The sequence below is a fragment of the Eurytemora carolleeae genome, unplaced genomic scaffold, assembly GCF_000591075.1.
Source record: "Eurytemora carolleeae unplaced genomic scaffold, Eaff_2.0 scaffold919, whole genome shotgun sequence".
NCBI lineage: Eukaryota > Metazoa > Arthropoda > Copepoda > Calanoida > Temoridae > Eurytemora > Eurytemora carolleeae.
In genome coordinates, this window is record NW_019396812.1 from 49821 (window position 1) to 69247 (window position 19427).

Sequence of the window (19427 nt, forward strand, 5' to 3'; positions counted from 1 at the left end):
TAAAAAGATTGAAAGATAGCTAGCTAGATAAAAAGATTAAAAGACAGCTAGCTAGATAAAAAGATTAAAGGATAGCTAGCTAGATAAAAAGATTAAAAGATAGCTAGCTAGATAAAAAGATTGAAAGATAGCTAGCTAGGTAAAAAGATTGAAAGATAGCTAGCTAGATAAGAAATATTGAAAGATGGCTAGCTAGAAAAAAAAGATTGAAAGATAAATAGAAAGATAGCAGGGGTCGTTTAATTATTTTGTAGTCTGATGCTTCTATGTCGAATATTCGAAAATTTCTTTGGTAACAATTCTGCTAAACAATATTGTTTAAGAAACGAAAATATCATTTACACATATTTAGACGATGAACCCCCTCAGATTTTTCTTCTGAACTTTCTGAACTTTCTGAAATCCAAGGTTTTTACATGCCTAGTCCTAAACCTGTATAACTCCCCAGTAGGTATGGTATAATTTCGTTTTCCCCTATATAGAGAGAAACCTGAAAAGAGAGGTTGCAGCAATCCCGGTTCTATTAATTGTAATGGACCTTAGAAATATGGCATTTTTTAAAGCAAGGCATCAAATGAGGCCTCTTCAAGAAATGATTTGAAATATATAAAGAATGAATTTATGCAAATTTTCTCTCTCTCTGCAAAATAGAATTTAAAATTATTAATTGTTAATAGAGAGTTTTCTAATATTCGACTACATTTTATATAAAAAAGATTTTTTAATGGCCGACTTCAGAGGGTTCAAAGCCAAGAACTCATATACTAGAGCACTTTTTTATTCTTTTATTGAATTATTGGGAATTGAAAAACGCGAATCCCTGTTTGTAGGTCACACAGTAGAAATAAAGATAGCCATCTAGATCAATAGCTAAAAAGATAGCTAGGTAGATAAATAGATATTAGATAAAAAAGATAGCTAGGTAGATAAAACGATAGCTAGATAGATAAATAAATACAAAGATTGCTATCTAGATAAAAAAAATGAAAAGATGTAAGAAAGATAGCTAGCTAGATATATATATTTAAAGATAAAATGTATTCAGATGAACAGATAGAACGATAGATAAGAAGTAGCTAGCTAAATAAATAAATAGAAAAATGAATAGTAAGAAAGCATCAGCATCATTGCAAGAACTGACTCTCCAGTGGGAGGCTGCGTGTTAAACAGCCCCTGGCTATCAATGCCTCCCCGGCTCAAGTTTCATAAATATGTTTTAAAATATGATATTTTCTATATTTTTAACTTGAGACAAATATATATATTTGATTTGATTTGATTTGATTTTGATAGATAGATAAAAAGATAGTAAGAGAAATAGACAGTTGATCTAAAACTTACAACGGAAGATTAATGAAATGCATGAAACATCCCGTTGTGAACTATACCCCTAAATTTACTCTGTTGTAAGGTCGTCTCCGACAAACTGTACCTCCGTTGAACCCTCCGTCCACTTTCCAAACCAAACATTTCCAAGGTCTTCGCGTAAATATAAACAAAAAACTCATGGAGCTAATAAAACTTAAAGTGCATTAAAAGAACCAATTTAAACATAATTTCAGTGAATCATCTACGAATAAACAGTGAAATTACTTTAACCAAATAAATATTTATTTCAGAAGATCTAAATTGCTTTAGACTTAAATTCAAACAACTATTCCCGTGCCATACTATTTTAGATCGTAAGTTCCTTATGTTTAATTCACAATATCTTTTAAACCTTTTTATTGGCCGATTCACAACAGTACCTTTAAAACCTTTATTGCCGATTCACAACAGGACCTTAAGCCTTTTTTCAATTCTCAATGATACATATTTCTTTAACCAATTGTTCGTTTACAACAATATTCATGTATTTAGTTACACCCAACTGGTTTGATATTTATTAACAATCATTATTTATATACATGTACGTCAATAACAATTTGTATTTTGTAGGAAACCTCGTTATTGAAATATACATTTGTCAAGAAGAAGTTCTCATATGCATGAAGAATAGAGTGTTTATCTAGCCTATTCGCCTTTTTGGATTTGTCAGCCTTCGAGTTGCATTTCCTCCGCCTTATTTCCGCCCTTTCGTGTAATATTCCTTTTGTTCGGTTCACACCCGTATAGTGTAATTGTTACATAAAAGTCCGATTAAATTAATAAATGTATCAAATATCAAATATCAAGTCAGATCTGGTATCTTTATATATAATACTAGCTTGGGAAACCAGCGTTGCCCAGGCTACTAAAAAATACTTCCGCCGTTTACCCGCACTTGAACGATTTTACCAGTGGCCGAATTAAAAGAATTTGAGCCGCGGCTTAAATATGGTTGGTTCCACTTAAAATTGTATCAAATGTTTCAAGATTTAAGCCAACGCTTAATTTAAACCAGGTTTTGGCGGATTTTTGGCTTATTTAAACCGCTGCTCAAATTCTTTAAATTCCATCTCTGGAATCTTAATTTTCTTTATTAAAGTCGACCCACTCAAAACCAAGCTAAGAACATTCCTGTGGGTCCAGGCGCGTAACCAGGGGGGGGTGCAAGGGTGCAGATGCACCCCCCTTTCTTCTGAAAGGGGGTGCAATGACGAATTTGCACCCCCCCCCCAGTCCCATATAAAAGAAATTGTTTCTCATAATTTTCTAAAATAGATGTCAAACTTGACATCTCTGAAATCAAGAACTTATACAAAGTAAAACATCCTTTAAAGTTTGAAAAGTTGGTTAAAAGGAAAAAATTCATCCATTTATTTTGGATTATAATAGCCATTTTTGGGAGTTTCAAAAACATTATTTTAAGCGAGGATATTTGCCATTTTTAGTCAAAGTTATAGAAGGGTTTTTTTTTGATTACTCAAAAATTCACTAAGAATGTCTCAATGGCTCAATTTCAATAAATAAACTCTTTTAAACAAAATATTAGAAATTTTATTTTTTATTCATCTTCATAATATCATGATGAGGCCGAGGGACAAGAAGCCTTAATTTTAAATAATGAATTTTTTCCATAAGCTAAAGTACCATTCATTTATTTTTTTATGTATATTTTATATGTAAACTGAAAAGTTTCAGACACTAAAAAATAACCCTTAACAGCTTAAATACAAAACCAAAAAAAAAATTTTCCCTGCGGCGCGCTTCTTTGCACCCCCCCTGGAAAAATTCTGGTAAATTGGCAAATTGGTCTAGGGGTTCCTGAGTTATGATCGGACAACCAAACACCAAACAGAGATTACAACTTTACATACATAGATATAGATAGAGTTGTTTAAAGAATTGTAACTACTGAGGATCGTCATGATAGACGTGAAACATTATGTTTAGTATAATTCTTTTTTAATAAAAAATGTGAAGTTAAAAACTGAAATACATAGATATATATAATATATAATATATACAATGTATCTATACTGTCAACTTAAATGTACATATATTTACGAGATAAATTACACTTTTAAATATTTTCATTATTACCCATCTTGTAGGGCGCTAGTAATTATAAATAGCAGAGGCTGTAAATCTATATATACGCACCATAAAGATTTGTTTAAAGACATATATATATATAGATAGATAGATAGATAGATAGATAGATATAGATAGATAGATAGATAGATAGATAGATAGATAGATAGATAGATAGATAGATAGATAGATAGATAGATAGATAGATAGATAGATAGATAGATAGATAGATAGATAGATAGACAGTTAGTTTGCAAAACTAAATGCATAAAGGACGCATGTGCAAATCTGCGCAGATTCATCTAAAATTGCACTCTGCGCATGCATGCAAAACTGCACCTGCGCACTCATGCAAAATAGTGCAAATATTTGATCAGTTGCAAAATCAGGGGTATGCACTAAATTAAAAAAATAATATGATGCGTTATGTTGGGAGGAAAACTGTTAAATATAAAAGTTTAGTTTTCTAAATTTTAAGATTTGACATCTCTTCTACATTTTTTTTATTGCAGAACAGCTGCAGTTGCAGCTGTTTTGCAGCTACAAGAGGGGTGAAATATATTTCTAAATATGTAAAACATATTCTTTTAAACCTAAACTTTTTATATATACTTCATAAAGGCAATAAAATAAAATGTACAGTTGTAAAAAGTTGCAATAATTGAAACCTTAAAATCAATAAATGTTAAAATTTCACCCCCAAAGTATGTGCAAAATGCATATATTGCAACTGCAGTTTTGGCTGAAAAGCTCCCATGCTGTCCTGATATCCTGATAGAGTTGGCGAAAATCCGGGGCTCCAGTGCACTCACAGTCTAGACAGCCAGACAGCCAACTGTCAATATTGACAACTAGACAGAATACAGATAAAACTAACAGCTAGACTTTGACAGCCAGGCATCCATGCATCTATATCGAGAGCTTGACAGCCAACAGAAAAACATCACGGATATCAGACACTTTTGTTCACAAAAGGATATGTCAAAAATGAAATAGACAGAAATAGTACGAAAAAGATTAAAACTATTTTTTCATCAAATATGGAAAAAAATTTACTATTTATTATTTTTAGCTGCAATCTTTGCACTATTGTAATGTATACCTGCGTAGAGCAAATATTTCTGCTGCACGCATTGCATGAAGTAGGTTCTATGAAAACTCAATAAATACTAGAAAATGCATTCAAAATGAAAATTAATGAATGACACACCGCTAGATCATATCAATCAAATTAATGATCGGAATATTTCTGTTCCGTACACAGAAAATATTTGATCCCAATCTAAAAGATAATAATGTGGTTATATATTTGTTTAGAATTTTAAAAAAATTTAATTTTAACCAAAATTTTTTGGCGAATCCGAATCTAAGAATGAAAGAAAAACTTTTTTGAAATATTTTGTTTGTTTTAACTGACAAATTTAAGGCTTTGGAACTGAGTACTCGTCGCAAACTCCTAATCTCTATATCGTTGCAAACTGATGTCGTATACAGGTGTTGTTTTAATCTTAAATTTCTGTATAGAGCAAATAGTTTATGTTTAAAATATTAAAGGTTTACACAATCAGGTTGCAAACATTTAAATATATATGTGGTGGTGAACATGCCCAATTCACAACGGTACCCTTCAAACACTGCTTTATTAATAATATGGGAGATAACGTCGTCTTTTATATTGAAAGTGTTTAATTCTGATAATTTCTCCATTTTTGATGAAGCATGAAATGCGCTGGTCACTTTTGCAGAGAAGCCACTACTTCTGAAAATTAACAGTTTTCAAAACCAAAAATATGGTCTCTGACTATGATAAGTCAATTTAAATTATGTTTACAGTTCTCTCAGGGTAAAAAGATGTTTTTACTGAAGTAAGGATATATCATACAAGATAAATTTATGTTTAATGTTAGACATATATAATTGTTTATAATATATATGTGACACGCAAAAAGGGATTTTTAAGATGATGTGACAGTTGCCTTTTATTATCAAATTCACAATACCATATGCAGAAAAAAAACGCTTTCAAAAATGAATTGAAATTTTAACATTTATTATTTAAAATTCGGTGATGTAGCAAACCTCTGTAGAGTAAAAAAGTAGATGTTAGACCCACATTTATTGAAAATATATTTCGGTCTGGGTTGACCCTCGTCAGTTCTAACGATATAATAACCATCAAATCGATAAAAAAAATTTTTTAACGAAATATTTTTTATTTTCGTAAACAAATTTAATTTCACAATATCATACATATATTGTTAAAAAGTTTACACGAAAAATGCATTTACAATATAGTTTTGCTATATTTTATTTATAGCTATTGTTACAGTTATACTGTTTAAGATAAAAAAAATTTTAAAATGTAAAAAGTCACAAGAAGATAAACAAACAAAAAAGATTATTCAAAATAATAATTTGGGCTGTCAAATGGACATAAGGGAAACGAACTCAGATTATGAGATGGAAATAAGATAATTTGCAAATATTCACTTTTAAAAAAAATGTTTTAAGACAATTATTATTCCTTGAGAATGTTTCTTCACAAAGATTAAAACAAACTGTGTAGATTTGTGTGTATAGAGTGGGTGGGGGTCGATCTAATTAACGAAGTTTTGCGTAAGTCGNTTGGACATATATTAAACTCCTGGCTCTTTATAAAGTCATACTTGAAAATAAAATTTTTTTTCGCAATACAATATTTAATTTAATTCACATAGAATAATTACCAAAAATGTAATTGTTTTGTTACTATACTTAAGGCTGATTGCCTTAAACCGCATTCTTTATTCGTCTTCAGTGTTAGATCTTAGCACAGGACTGAGGTTGAACCCGCTTGTCTCCAGGAAGCAGGTAGAGTCATACCATGCTTCTCTTGGCATCCCATGTCCTCCCAACCTATCCAGAAAACATCCAACCAGGCCCCCGATCACTCCGAAAATTGTCCCAAGTCCGATCGAGAGGGCCAATGCCACTGCTTGCCAGGCCGCTTGGTCAAAGGCAGAACGACCCAATAAGGGAAGATGGGGCAAACTGAGTGAAATCTGAAATTTTGACAGATTAACTCTCAAAGGGACTGTAAGCGTAACACCTCCATGCATAGATGACAATTCCCAATTTTAAAGCTTTGTCTGATCAAGTATGAATTAAATATAATATCAATGTTTTTGTTTCTTTAAACTGTTTATTTTCATTTGCGGGTTCAATGTCAAGCTGACTTGCGTTTTTATTGTTGATAAAAAGCAATGGAAAATTATCAGAAATAAATACTTTTCAAGTCAAGAAAACGACGGTGTATTTCACATTTTTGATCAGATGAAGGTTTCAAGGATAGCATTGTAAATCGGGCATTGCTATCTTTGCCATGGGAAGTCACTTAAATTGCGCTTACGTCTCTTTCTCTAAATAAACTTTTTTTGATCTAGACTTGCCACAAAAGTATTCTTTCTGCATTTCATGTTATGCCTTAAACCAAGGTCCTTTCTATATTTTTCGCTGTTCTCTTTTGTGTTCTAAACTTCTAATCCTTATTATATCTGCGCAGTGCGCATCCTAATCTATATAATAAAACAAGACATTTGTATATAATTGCAACCCGAGACTGACACACTTGAACCCGAACCCGTGTATTTGCCCGTTACTGTAATATATATATATATATATGTTGGCTATAGCCGGCCAAAAGGCTGGACCGAATGGGCTGAAATTTTTTGTGGACACTTATGGGTGGCCGCGTGGTGTTATAGGCTAAAAAAAAGAAAATTTTAAATATTTTTTTTTCAATTTTTAAAAAAGTATTTTTTTTTCAATTAAAAAAAAAATTTAATTAAAAAAATATTTTCTTTATAAATTTTTTCCCCCCCGGGAAGTGCAATTCCATGACATGCTTTCTAGAGTTGCGTGTCTTATTCACAACGGTACCCTTAAAAGTTTAATGTAAGCTATCCATGTTTAATCGTTATTTACAAGTGTGGTTTCTCAAGAAAAGGGACATTTCTACTGTAGGAACACATATAGGAATTATTAAAGTTAAACACTTTTAAACCTAAAAATACGGCAATATTTTCCACATTTTTGAGCAGGTATCAAGAATGTTGTTGTGAACAGAGAGAATAGAATATATATTAGAGTGGAATTTACTAGAAAAAAGTGCGAAACGGCCATTTTGTTGTACTGTTTCCATACTGCAGGTGTACTTCACATATTTATGCTATATAACCTTTTGGGCCCTGGAATATCATTTTATAGAAAATCTAAAATTAATATTAAAGAAAACCAAATTATGAAATAGGCTGGTTTCATAATTGACCAATGATCATTTCACATAGACTCTATGCCTTTCACTTTACAAACGATGATTTTCCGTTATAACTATAAATCGAATGATGTTTTTTATTCACTTAATTCATTATAAAGTTTATTTAACAGTTTAAAAAATTCGAAATTGAAATGAATAGTCTAGGGGACATACTGTATTAATGTACTCTACTGCATATAATTTGTGAACATTTACAAAATTTGGACACTTTGAACTCCCTTTCAGGCTGAAAGGGACTGAAAAAATTCATACCGAGAGATTGTCTAAATTCCACTCTAATATATATTCTATTCTCTTTGGTTGTGAATCATGTATTATCATTTTTGCATGGAGGATCACTTGAAATCAAGCTAACATTTTCTTTAACGAATCTTAACAACAATATGGACATATTTGTTATTTGATTCAATATATATAAAATTTTTGATTACAAGACAATGTATTAATAAAATAAAACTCTCAAAAAATACCACATTTCACCTCTTCAGTCCCTGTTGGGCAGATAAATATTTCTTCTTTTGTTTTATTCACATGCTCGCATCCTGAAAGCAGGAGCTAATTAGAAAAGTTGAAATTACTATTTTCATATTCTCAACAAAAAAATTTAACTTGCGGCGTGATGGTATAAGACATTGGTTTTTCCACTTCAGATAAACTTATTTCAATAACTTATAGTTTGAAATATCAAAGGACAACATCATTGGGTTGCAAAGATACAGGGATTAAAAGATTAGAGTTTCTGGTATAGAATCGGTTCCTTTTCATGAAAAGCAAAAAAATCTTTGATACTTTTAGATCATGAAAAAAAATGGTGGCATGGAAATTAACATTTGTAAGTTAAAAGCCCAGTATAATAGAACTGATAAGATTAAAACTGACTGACCTGGAGATGATTGACCAAGAGGATAGCTTCTACCTGGATACAGCTCATACAGGTCAAATCCATACGGTATTGCTCCTGGACCAAACATTACGTACATAAAGTGACAACCATTTAGATTAAAAGATATCCAGTTTAAACATAAAATAAATAAAAGCATTTGATTCAACTGATTCAACTATAACTTATGTGTAGTGATGTCATGAACAAATCCTGAATCACAGATTTAAGATAATGGTTGAATCGCTTCTAAGTAGTTCAACAACTTCTTGCGATTCATTCAAGTCGGTTCCTGAATAACAAGTACTTAAAACCGAAATTATACCTTGTTTTTCCTCTGCAAGACTTGCCATCAATATAGCAACTAATCCTCCCAGGAGAGCAGGAAGGCCATGAACTGAGAATGTATAATAAGAGATTGGAACACCAAGCTTCTTCGAGATCAGGGGTTCCACATGGGTTCCTGCAAGGACAACAAGAACACCTGGAAAAAATTGTTGCTTTCTTTTCATTAACCCCCAATTGATCCAATTTTACATAATTTCAGAAACTAGCCTGTTCCAATTCCTAGACAGGCGGCTCCCCATGGTTGGATTTTAGTTGCGGCAACTGCGCCTGCAGACACTCCACCCGCAATCAAACTTCCTTGTAGCAGTTGAAAATCCAAAGGTTTCCTATTCAAGCTTGAGCTTCCAATCAGCATTCCTTGATAATTTTTAAGAAATATATATTTTAAACTTTAATTTATTAAATTTTATGAATCTATTTGTAATAAAACGTTTGTTTACCTGCAGCAGAGGTGATTGTAGTACTTTGGATGAGGCAAGTGTTCAAAATTACAAATTCTGTGAAGAAGTTATAATGATAAATTTGACGTAACAAACTTTTTGCTATTCATTAAATCTATTCCTAGAAAATTCTCCATTAATCTTTTATTATAACTTTCCGACTTGCTGTCCGGGGAGTCCAAGACTGTTGATGATCAGTGAAGAGAATGCGAGCAGAAATGATCCACATAAGGAAACAGAAGAGGGGATATAATTGTTCTTTCTTTCTACTCAAATTTGATCTAACCAATTATGTTTTAAAGAATATTTGCAAATAGTTTATTAAAAATGAATGCAGATTCTATAAACTGGTAAATATATACGCCATGGTTAATTTTCCTGAGGTATGTGATCCAGTGCCTCTAAAATAAAAAATTATACCTTGAAAAAAAAATGTGTCTCTTAAATTCTTCAGGAATTTAAAGCTGCAGACTTTGAAAGTATGTCTTATTTGTTTTTGTGTTTGCATAAACATTTTTGGAAAATTTTTTTTATTAATTTACCATGAAATATGAATTTTACCTAAAAAGAATAAGAGATGAAACAAATCCAAAAACAGTTCCATAAAGTTGAATTGGACCAGAGGAGCCAGGATCAAGTGTATACAAGTATTCTATATTAAAACAATGATTCATCCAAAAAAACATCAGATTTTTATACATGCTTTAAACAAAGTTCAGTTTACTAGTATGTTATGGCCTACAGCAAAAAGGTACACATTACACACATGAATGTGTAGAAATGGACTATAGATTTATTTGATGCCCATAAAACCTTAACATAAAACTATTGGGCAACTTTTAAACCCCAATAACGGAAAAAAACAGAGAAAAATTACCTCCAGTCCCATATTTCATACTCTCTCACCTTAAAGAGAGATAATGCCCATTGTCTATTCTTGGAAAATCTAATCCAAATACTGACCTAATTGAAGACATCTAGCAAGTGACTGACCAGGTAAAAAGAACAAACTGAAACAACAGCAAAGGGTATTGATGGTTATTAAATCATAGCAAATGCTCTGCAAGCTCCAAAAATGAGATGCTGTAAATGAAAGAACACATCTGCATACATACAATAATTAACAATGAAGTTACAAAATTAAAAGTTAGAATTAGTTAGAAGGAATTTTGACCGTAAATAAAGAGGCAAACTGCTGAATAGCAGGAGTTGGAGAGGAGGCATTCTTTCCAACAAGAACAAGCTGGCAGTATGGTTTACCTAGCCAGCAGGAGATGGAGAAGAGGCATTCTTCCCAACAGGAACAAGCTGGCAATATGGTTTACCTAGCTAGCAGGAGATGGAGAGGAGGCATTCTTCCCAACAGGAATAAGCTGGCAATGTGGTTTACCTAGCTAGCAAGAGATGGAGAGGAGGCATTCTTCCCAACAGGAATAAGCTGGCAGTATGGTTTACCTAGCTAGCAAGAGATGGAGAGGAGGCATTCTTCCCAACAGGAATAAGCTGGCAGTATGGTTTACCTAGCTAGCAGGAGATGGAGAGGAGGCATTCTTCCCAACAGGAACAAGCTGGCAGTATGGTTTACCTAGCTAGCAGGAGATGGAGAGGAGGTATTCTCCCCAACAGGAACAAGCTGGTATTATATGCTACCTAACTAGCAGGAGATTAAGAGGAGGCATTCTCCCCAACAGGAACAAGCTGGCAGTATGGTTTACCTAGCTAGCAGGAGATGGAGAGGAGGCATTCTTCCCAACAGGAACAAGCTGGCAATATGAAAGCTGTTGGTTGCTACAAATTTTTGCCCGATTCAATAAAAAACAGACTAAAATAAAAATTCTAATTTAAGGAATAAGCTGGCAATATGGTTTACTTAGCTAGCAAGAGATGGAGAGGAGGCATTCTTCCCAACAGGAATAGGCTGTCAGTATGGTTTACCTAGCTAGCAGGAGATGGAGAGGAGGCATTTTTCCCAACAGGAACAAGCTGGCAGTATGGTTTACCTAGCTAGCAGGAGATGGAGAGGAGGCATTCTCCCCAACAGGAACAAGCTGGTATTATATGCTACCTAACTAGCAGGAGATGGAGAGGAGGCATTCTCCCCAACAGGAACAAGCTGGCAGTATGGGTTACCTAACTAGAAAAAGATGAAGAGGAGGCATTCTTTCCAACAAGAACAAGCTGGCAGTATGGTTTACCTAGCTAGCTGGAGATGGAGAGGAGGAATTCTCCCCAACAGGAACAAGCTGGCAATATTGTTTACCTAACTAGCAAGATATGGAGAGGAGGCATTCTTCCCAACAGGAATAAGCTGGCAGTATGGTTTACCTAGCTAGCAGGAGATGGAGAGAAGGCATTCTTCCCAACAGGAATAAGCTGGCAATATGGTTTACCTAGCTAGCAAGAGATGGAGTGGAGGCATTCTTCCCAACAGGAATAAGTTGGCAGTATGGTTTACCTAGCTAGCAGGAGATGGAGAGGAGGCATTCTCCCCAACAGGAACAAGCTGGCAATATGAAAGCTGTTGGTTGCTACAAATTTTTGCCCGATTCAATAAAAAACAGACTAAAATAAAAATTCTAATTTTTTTAATAATAAATCCAATATGGTAATGACTATTTTAGTGGACAGTTCCTAGGAGAGCTTCAGTTAGATCATGTAGTTCAATATCAAACTTACTCGTGCCCCTAAATAGTTTCTTACAATATATCAATAAATCTGTTTGTTTATTTGTTTCTGCCTAAAGTAAAAATAGCTAAACCAATTGAGCCCACAACTTTTGTGATATATCACTTTTTTTAAACTAATCAATGATGAAAACAAATTTTGCGAAATTTGTAGTTTTACAGCTCATGATAACATGTGGATATGAAAAGCATTAATTTTAAACCTAAAACTTTAATAAACAAAACGGGTCTGAAGTTAACATATAAATAAGTCCATAAATCAATAAATTCAGAAATGTAAAGAACCCAAGATCTAACAACAACAAATACTTGTCAATCTACCCATATTTTCCTACCTGAGTAAGATAAAACTAAGACCCCTGAGAATGATTGAAGTTTGAAAAGCCAGGCATCCATTAACCACGGATAGAACTACACCTGGAAGAAAGAACTTTTTGTTAATTTTTTTTGGTGTACTAACTTAAGTCTGTAACAACTTTTTTCTGGAATGTAGCATATTTTCTTTTCAGTAATTTAGTGATTTAATGCCCAATTCACTGTTGTTTGATCTTTTTGTGATCGTCCGATCCAATCAGGGTTCAGTAACCTGCTTGGTGACTGCTTGGTAATTGTCCAATTAGAGATTAATTCTAAGATCAGTGAGAAACAAAGAAGAAATGTGTACTACTACCAAAACAATGAAATTGTTCAAATAGATTAAGAAATTAAGGTCTTACAAGTCACAACTTTATAATCATTTTGACCTTAAAAAATTAGGAGGGGATATTGCAAATATTTGTATATCAAAAAAGCTATAAAAAAGTGTTTTACCTTATTGTGTCCTAAAATTCATGAATTTTTTTAAAATAAATTTTGGAAATCTCATAACTGGGTATATTTTAAAATAACCACGATCCATAATGTGTAAAAATCAGGAAAACTATGTTCTAGAAAAAAATATGACATTGATCAATAATCACAGCAAATATTTAAGTCACACTCAATTCTCATGTTTTTAGAGACACTTCTCTGTACACTGTACAGTGTACATATCTTAACATATCAATATACCTGTTTTAGCAAACCCATCCATACAATGCAGAAGACAAGGCCAGCCACAGAATACAGATACAAATACAACCTAGACATGTATAAAGGTTAGTACAGAATACAGATACAAATAGAATCTAGACATTTTTATAGGTTATAGTACAGAACACATATACAAATACAACCTAGACATTTTTATAAGTTATAGTACAGAACTCATATACAAATACAACCTAGACATGAATATAGGTTAGTACGGAATACATAAACAAATACAACCTAGATATTCATAGACGTGGGGCATTCAATAAGTTTTGCGAAATATTTTCTAAAGGCATTTTTCCCGTAGGTTGTTTAGCTCTGTTGTCACTGCTCAGGAACAAATGAACCTTGGAAAACTGACACTTCGGATGCTCAATTCACAAAAATTTGGGGCTTAAATTTTCCAAATACAAAGCAGAAACCTTTGACATGATTCAAAATGCATTAGAGGAGAATAACATGGACAAGGCAACAATCTACATGTGGACTAAAAGGGAAAAAGTGTAATGGAGAGTGTTAACAGAAAGAGGAAATGTCTGAGCAGAAAAAAATCACAAAAACCCCTCAAACAGTTGACACAATTGAAAGTTTCTCAAACTAAATTCACAAGAATTCTTAGTTAATGAAGTTTTATGAGTAAGGAATCTGAAATGGTGCTGAAAGACAGGGTGGTGCATACAGAGTTGTAAAGCAAGATTTTAAAAATTACAAAGATTTGGACAACATTTGCTCATAAAAGGTCTTAGGAAAAGATACTAATTTGTGTGTTGAAATGTAGACTATAACTATAAAAAACCTTCAAGTACCCTTTCTAAAATAAAGGCTTAACCTCCTTTGACTTTTTAAGTTTCCCAATCTCTAGAACACACATAAATGGATAAAGTTTAAGTCTATAAATAAAATATTTAGGCTGATGACAAGCAACGTTTACAGGCTCTGGGAGAAAGCTATTTGCGTCAAACATATTTTCTAATCGACATTAGCTGGTCAGAAAATTGAACCAGTATAAATAATAAATATAAAAATTTAAAAATCAAAAAATTTAAAGGGTTGAGATGTCTAAAAAATTTCGCAAAACTTATTGGACGCACTTATCAACCTAGATATTTATATAGGTTAGTATAGAATACAGATACAAATACAACCAGACAAGTATATAGGTTAGCACAGAATACAGATACAAATACAACCTCCCGACCAGACCAGATAGCGTAGATTTTACGCAGACCCTGCGAATGCGTTGATTTCGACGCTACAAAATTTTAAAAAGGAATTTTTTTAAAATAAAGAATACAAATACCAACCTAGCCGTTTATATGGGTTAGGAGAGAATGCAAATACAACCTATACATGTTAGTACAGAATAGAAATACAAATACCAACCTAGCCGTTTATATGGGTTAGAAGAGAATACAAATACAAACCTAGCCGTTTGTATGGGTTAGGAGAGAATACAAATACAACCTATACATGTTAGTACAGAGTAGAAATACAAATACCAACCTAGCCGTTTATATGGGTTAGAAGAGAATACAAATACCAACCTAGCCGTTTATATGGGTTAGGAGAGAATACAAATACCAACCTAGCCGTTTATATGGGTTAGAAGAGAATACAAATACCAACCTAGCCGTTTATATGGGTTAGAAGAGAATACAAATACCAACCTAGCCGTTTATATGGGTTAGGAGAGAATACAAATACAACCTAGACATGTTAGTACAGAATAGAAATACAAATACCAACCTAGCCGTTTATATGGGTTAGAAGAGAATACAAATACAAACCTAGCCGTTTATATGGGTTAGAAGAGAATGCAAATACAACCTAGACAGTAGACATGTTAGCACAGAATAGAGATAAAAATACATACATAGCCATTTATATAGGTTGAGAATACGAATACAAATACTACCTATTGTTAATAGAAAGTATATACACTTTTTTATATGCATCAGTATATGCATTTACCATCTATACACTTTAGATAGATTTTATTATATGTAAGACTAGTTTGAGAACCCAGCGTTGACCATGCTACTTATGGTTACTCATAGTGGACCCACTTAGAATCTGAAAACCAAGCTTAGAACATTCCCGTGGGTCTCCCGAGTTCCCCTATCAAAATTTTAGGCAAGGGATTCCTAGGTTATGATCGGACATCCAAACAAACAAACAAACAGAGATTACAATTTTATACAGGGTAAGTCAAAAAAAAGTGTGATTAGTAGCGTCTGATGCAAAATTGTACCTCCTGTATAGTATTTTTTTCAATATTTAAAAAGAAAATTTTTAGGTACTGATATCCTAAGCCGACCCCCTTGCTTATATCCCCCCCCCATGGTAAAAAAAATCCGCGAAACTTTTTTCTTTCAAAATCAAAGTTTCAGAAAAGCAAAAATGTGTATACATATTTTATTTCTATCAAATTCTAGGTTTTATAAAGATTGAATAACAGAATCACAGAAAATTTACAAATTGCAATAAAAAAATTCGTAATTTTCAGTTCTGTTCTAATTTTCAAGGAAAACTTCATTATATCCACGAGTTTATTGTCTTCTTAGTATATTGTAAAGTTATAAATATGCGTTGTTCATTTGAAAACTGAGGAGCCATTGAAAACAACTTTTCCTTAAAAATTAGACCAGAACTGAAAATTGCAAATTTTCATATAACACTTTTGCGAATTTTCTGTGATTCTGTTATTCTACATTTACAAAATTTTAGAATTTGATATAAATAAAATATAAACACATTTTTGCTTTTCTGAACTTTAGATTTTGAGAGAGAAAAAAAGTTTCGCGGATTTTTTTGGGGCTATTGGAGAACAAAAAAAATTCCAAAAAATATCGAAAAAAAACATACAGGAGAGTTCCACAAAAAAGTACAATTTTGCACCAGACGCCGCTAAACACATTTTTTTTACTCACCCTGTATATATATAGATTATATTTTATGTGAGTACAACTTACCATAAATGTCATGATTTCAGCAGACTGTTCAACTAGAGAAAAACTGTTTAAAAATGAAGCAAATAAACAGATTTATATTTCAAGCCTTGTTTTTAATTTAGAGTCTTGATTTATGTTTAGAGGATATCTTTTCTTAAAACTACAATGTTCCAGGCAGCCACCTCTCTTCAAATGTTTTGTTATAGCTGGTCTAATTACTTACTCTGGGGGTGTAAACTTAGGATTTAAGATTACCTAAAAAATATAATTACACTGATTGAGGTTATTTGGGAATCTATAATCAGGTTAATCCTTATCCCTTATTTTGCATCAGAGGAATTTCAAAACTTCATTTGAATAAGATTTCCTACGAGAATGATGGTAAGGCATTTTTATATTATCAAAAATGTCCAAACTCGTCAATATTGGTTCAAAATGAAGGCTTGTAGCTACCACTTTTGAAAAAAAAGACTTTCATAAGTCCTGAAGGTCATTCTCACCCCGGAATAACCAGAGTGAGCAGCATTCGGTTTCTTCTGGAATATTGACAGAACCGTTAAATCCAACAGCATGATGTTGACGTAATTTCAAGAAATCCTCCAGTTACATTCTCGATTCACAACGGAACCCGTAAAACATTTGTCTGTGTTAGAAAAAAAGAATTAGATATCCTTGTTTTCAAATTTAAAATCTAAAATTTCAATTGCAGTTTCTTAAAAAAATGACCTACGGATTTATGCAGCAGAGAAAAGAAAGGAAAGTGGCAGAATTAATTTCTTTTAGAAAACAAAGTTAACATCTCTATTGTTACTTAGATACAGATTTGAAACTTACTGTTGAGATTTAGGCAACCAAGCAACTTATGCACTTTAAAGAAGATTAACTTAAAATTATGTTAACAGTCCCTTCTGATTTTAAGAAATGATTAAAAACAGTTGTACTCCCCTGGTGATTGTGGTTGGTTTCTGTATTCTACTATAGATAGGATGACCAGCATATTCACCAGCTGCCACACTATTACTACTATCCCCAGCTTCACCTGGAATGTTCAGATGGTACCAATGGCTGGGGCGTATACAGAAATTGTACACCTCTTGAATAATCCCGTCTGATAAAATTTCACAAACGGTTTATGCTCTTACTCAATAATTATACAACGTCTTATTGGTATTCAATGACCCCTAAATGATCTTACTCAGTGGTTATACAACGTCTTATTGGTATCCAAGTACCCCTAAATGCTCTTACTCTGTAGTTATACAGCGTCTTATTGGTATCCAATGACCCCTAAATGCTCTTACTAAGTAATTACACAAATTTTTATTGATATCCAATGATCCTTAAATGCTCTTACTCGGTAGTTATACAACATCTTATCAGTATCCAAGGACCCCTAAATGCTCTTATACTCATTATTTACACAACGTATTAATGGTATCCTATGACCCCTAAATGTGCATTACTCAGTATTTATATAATGTCTTATTGGTATCCAATGACCCCTAAATGCTCATTACTTAATAATTATACAACGTCTTTTTGGTATCCAATGACCCCCAAAACTTAACTCAATATTACATAATTTTCTGTTCAACATGTTACCAAGCCTATTTTTCCCTTTAAAAATGCTGTTTTAAACCATCTCTGCAATAGATAGGGGGGGGGGGGGGTTTTTTCACCACTGCGCTCATCCTTGGATAATAGTGGATAACCAGCTTTATCTTTACCTGTTTAAATCTTCTTTTAGCCCTATATTCTTCTATACTCTGAGCTCGAGTCCTGAACAAATTATCCAGGTTTGGTAGACATTTTTCTTTAATGCAGATCTTAAAGGGACTTCTGCAAAGAAAAAATGAAAGGGGGTATAGACTGAAACCTAAACATTTCAGGAGTTGATTAAAACTTAAAAAAGTTCTATCTGATGTTCCTGTCTCGAGAAATTGATTTAAAACTGTGTCAAATATATAGCAAAACTTATGTATGTAAGATTTGGTATAAGATTCTAAGTTGTAAACAGATCATATTCAGCAAATATCGCAACCAATCTGAAAACTTTGATATCCCAGAGGAGCCTGAAAAACTCAGGTTTGCTCCTATTATTATTTGAATTTTATAATTTTCATTTGAAATTGATAATATTATTTTGATACGTCTGTATCACATGACCAAATCTCCAACCAATGGCAGTGCAGTATACTGGTCACATGATACAGACGGAGACATGTGACAATAATGCTCATGTTTCAGAGTATGCCCTATACCCCCTTTAATTTTTCCTTTTCAGTTCCTTTCACTAGAAAGTTATATAGCTTTCACTAGAAAGTTATATAGAACAACAATTGCAACAATTCATTGATTTGACATTTCATCAATGAATTAATTTCATGATATGACATTTCATAGATTTTATATTCCATAGATGAATTCATTTCATAGATAGGACATTTCATGGATAGGACATTTCATAGATAGGACATTTCATAGATTTTATATTTTATAGATGAATTCATTTCATAGATAGGACGTTTCATGATCAAGAAAATTAATTTATAAAAAGGAAATGATTTACCATAGTCATTGAGAATATTATTAGTTCATGAAAATTCGTATCTATGCAATGTCCTGTCTATAAAATGTCTTTCTATGAAATGTGAAACGTGTCAGAACTTCGAAAAAATTTTAAGAATTAAATCACCTGTTACCAAAATCAAAGCTGACTCCTCCCATTTTGATCTGGGATTAAAGCACAATTCACTAAAAATTCATTTCCATACTTTTGAATGCCGGCCCTCTTCTCTTCTTGATTAAAAGAAATAAAGTAAATCTTAAATAGTAATTTGACAGCAAAATAGAAATAAATGCTCATAATTATAGCGGAAATATATTTTATTGATCCATATAATATAATGAATTATTTACTAACTATATCAGCGTAAATAAATAAAAAAATCTTGCCCCCCCCCCCCATTGCTAAAATCCTGTGTTCGCGCATGAAACATGAAAAGAATGGTTTAAATCGATCCCCAGTGTTTACACGACTGAATACAATATTTAGGCGTCGTTCCTAACTTGGCGGAGGGGGGGATAGATAAAACTCCTAAGAATGCGCGAATACCGGATAATATTTCTTTAATTCTCTCTCTCTATGACAGCTTGCCATGACAGCTTGTTTCTATAGATAGTTTGATTTTAATTTGATACGAATGTTAATGATTTATATTATGACTGTGAGACTGGTTGGATTTTTGATACGAATGTTGATTTTAATTTGATACGAATGTT

The 19427-nt window shown here is 32.7% G+C and overlaps 2 protein-coding genes across 4 annotated transcripts; both read right to left on the reverse strand.

The window, feature by feature from the left end:
• Nucleotides 1-6087: 6087 nt before the first annotated feature.
• On the reverse strand, nt 6088-11482 carry LOC111708929 (ammonium transporter Rh type C). 3 transcript variants are annotated; one of them, XM_023482444.1, is made up of 11 exons: nt 11440-11482; nt 10403-10449; nt 10001-10091; nt 9818-9840; nt 9598-9705; nt 9440-9496; nt 9207-9356; nt 8977-9135; nt 8655-8729; nt 8252-8313; nt 6088-6497 (listed from the first exon to the last, which is right to left on the reverse strand). In XM_023482444.1, exons 1-11 carry the CDS (start codon nt 11466-11468, stop codon nt 6240-6242), a joined length of 1059 nt encoding a protein of 352 aa, XP_023338212.1. In that variant the 5' UTR covers nt 11469-11482; the 3' UTR covers nt 6088-6239. The 3 variants fall into 3 exon arrangements, with proteins under 3 accessions (XP_023338212.1, XP_023338211.1, XP_023338210.1); XM_023482443.1 differs by lacking the exon at nt 11440-11482 and adding an exon at nt 10960-11037; XM_023482442.1 differs by lacking the exon at nt 11440-11482 and adding an exon at nt 10765-10821.
• Nucleotides 11483-11680: 198 nt separating this feature from the next.
• On the reverse strand, nt 11681-19421 carry LOC111708931 (uncharacterized). Its single transcript, XM_023482445.1, has 8 exons — nt 18841-19421; nt 17873-17924; nt 17091-17184; nt 16167-16198; nt 13174-13243; nt 12459-12540; nt 12071-12123; nt 11681-11967 (listed from the first exon to the last, which is right to left on the reverse strand). Exons 1-8 carry the CDS (start codon nt 18870-18872, stop codon nt 11891-11893), a joined length of 492 nt encoding a protein of 163 aa, XP_023338213.1. The 5' UTR covers nt 18873-19421; the 3' UTR covers nt 11681-11890.
• Between the last annotated feature and the right edge of the window lie 6 nt (nt 19422-19427).

Coding starts and splice junctions, on each gene's coding strand:
- LOC111708929 (XM_023482444.1), bottom strand. CDS start 11,468: ATGCCTCCTCTCCATCTCCTGCTAGCTAG. Junction 9,136..9,206: donor CTGTCTAGGAATTGGAACAG/GCTAGTTTCTGA, acceptor AATTTTTTCCAG/GTGTTCTTGTTGTCCTTGCA. Junction 8,730..8,976: donor TCTTGCAGAGGAAAAACAAG/GTATAATTTCGG, acceptor TGTTTGGTCCAG/GAGCAATACCGTATGGATTT.
- LOC111708931 (XM_023482445.1), bottom strand. CDS start 18,872: ATGGGAGGAGTCAGCTTTGATTTTGGTAACAG. Junction 17,185..17,872: donor CTAAAAGAAGATTTAAACAG/GTAAAGATAAAG, acceptor TGAACATTCCAG/GTGAAGCTGGGGATAGTAGT. Junction 16,199..17,090: donor AAACCAACCACAATCACCAG/GGGAGTACAACT, acceptor GTTTTTCTCTAG/TTGAACAGTCTGCTGAAATC.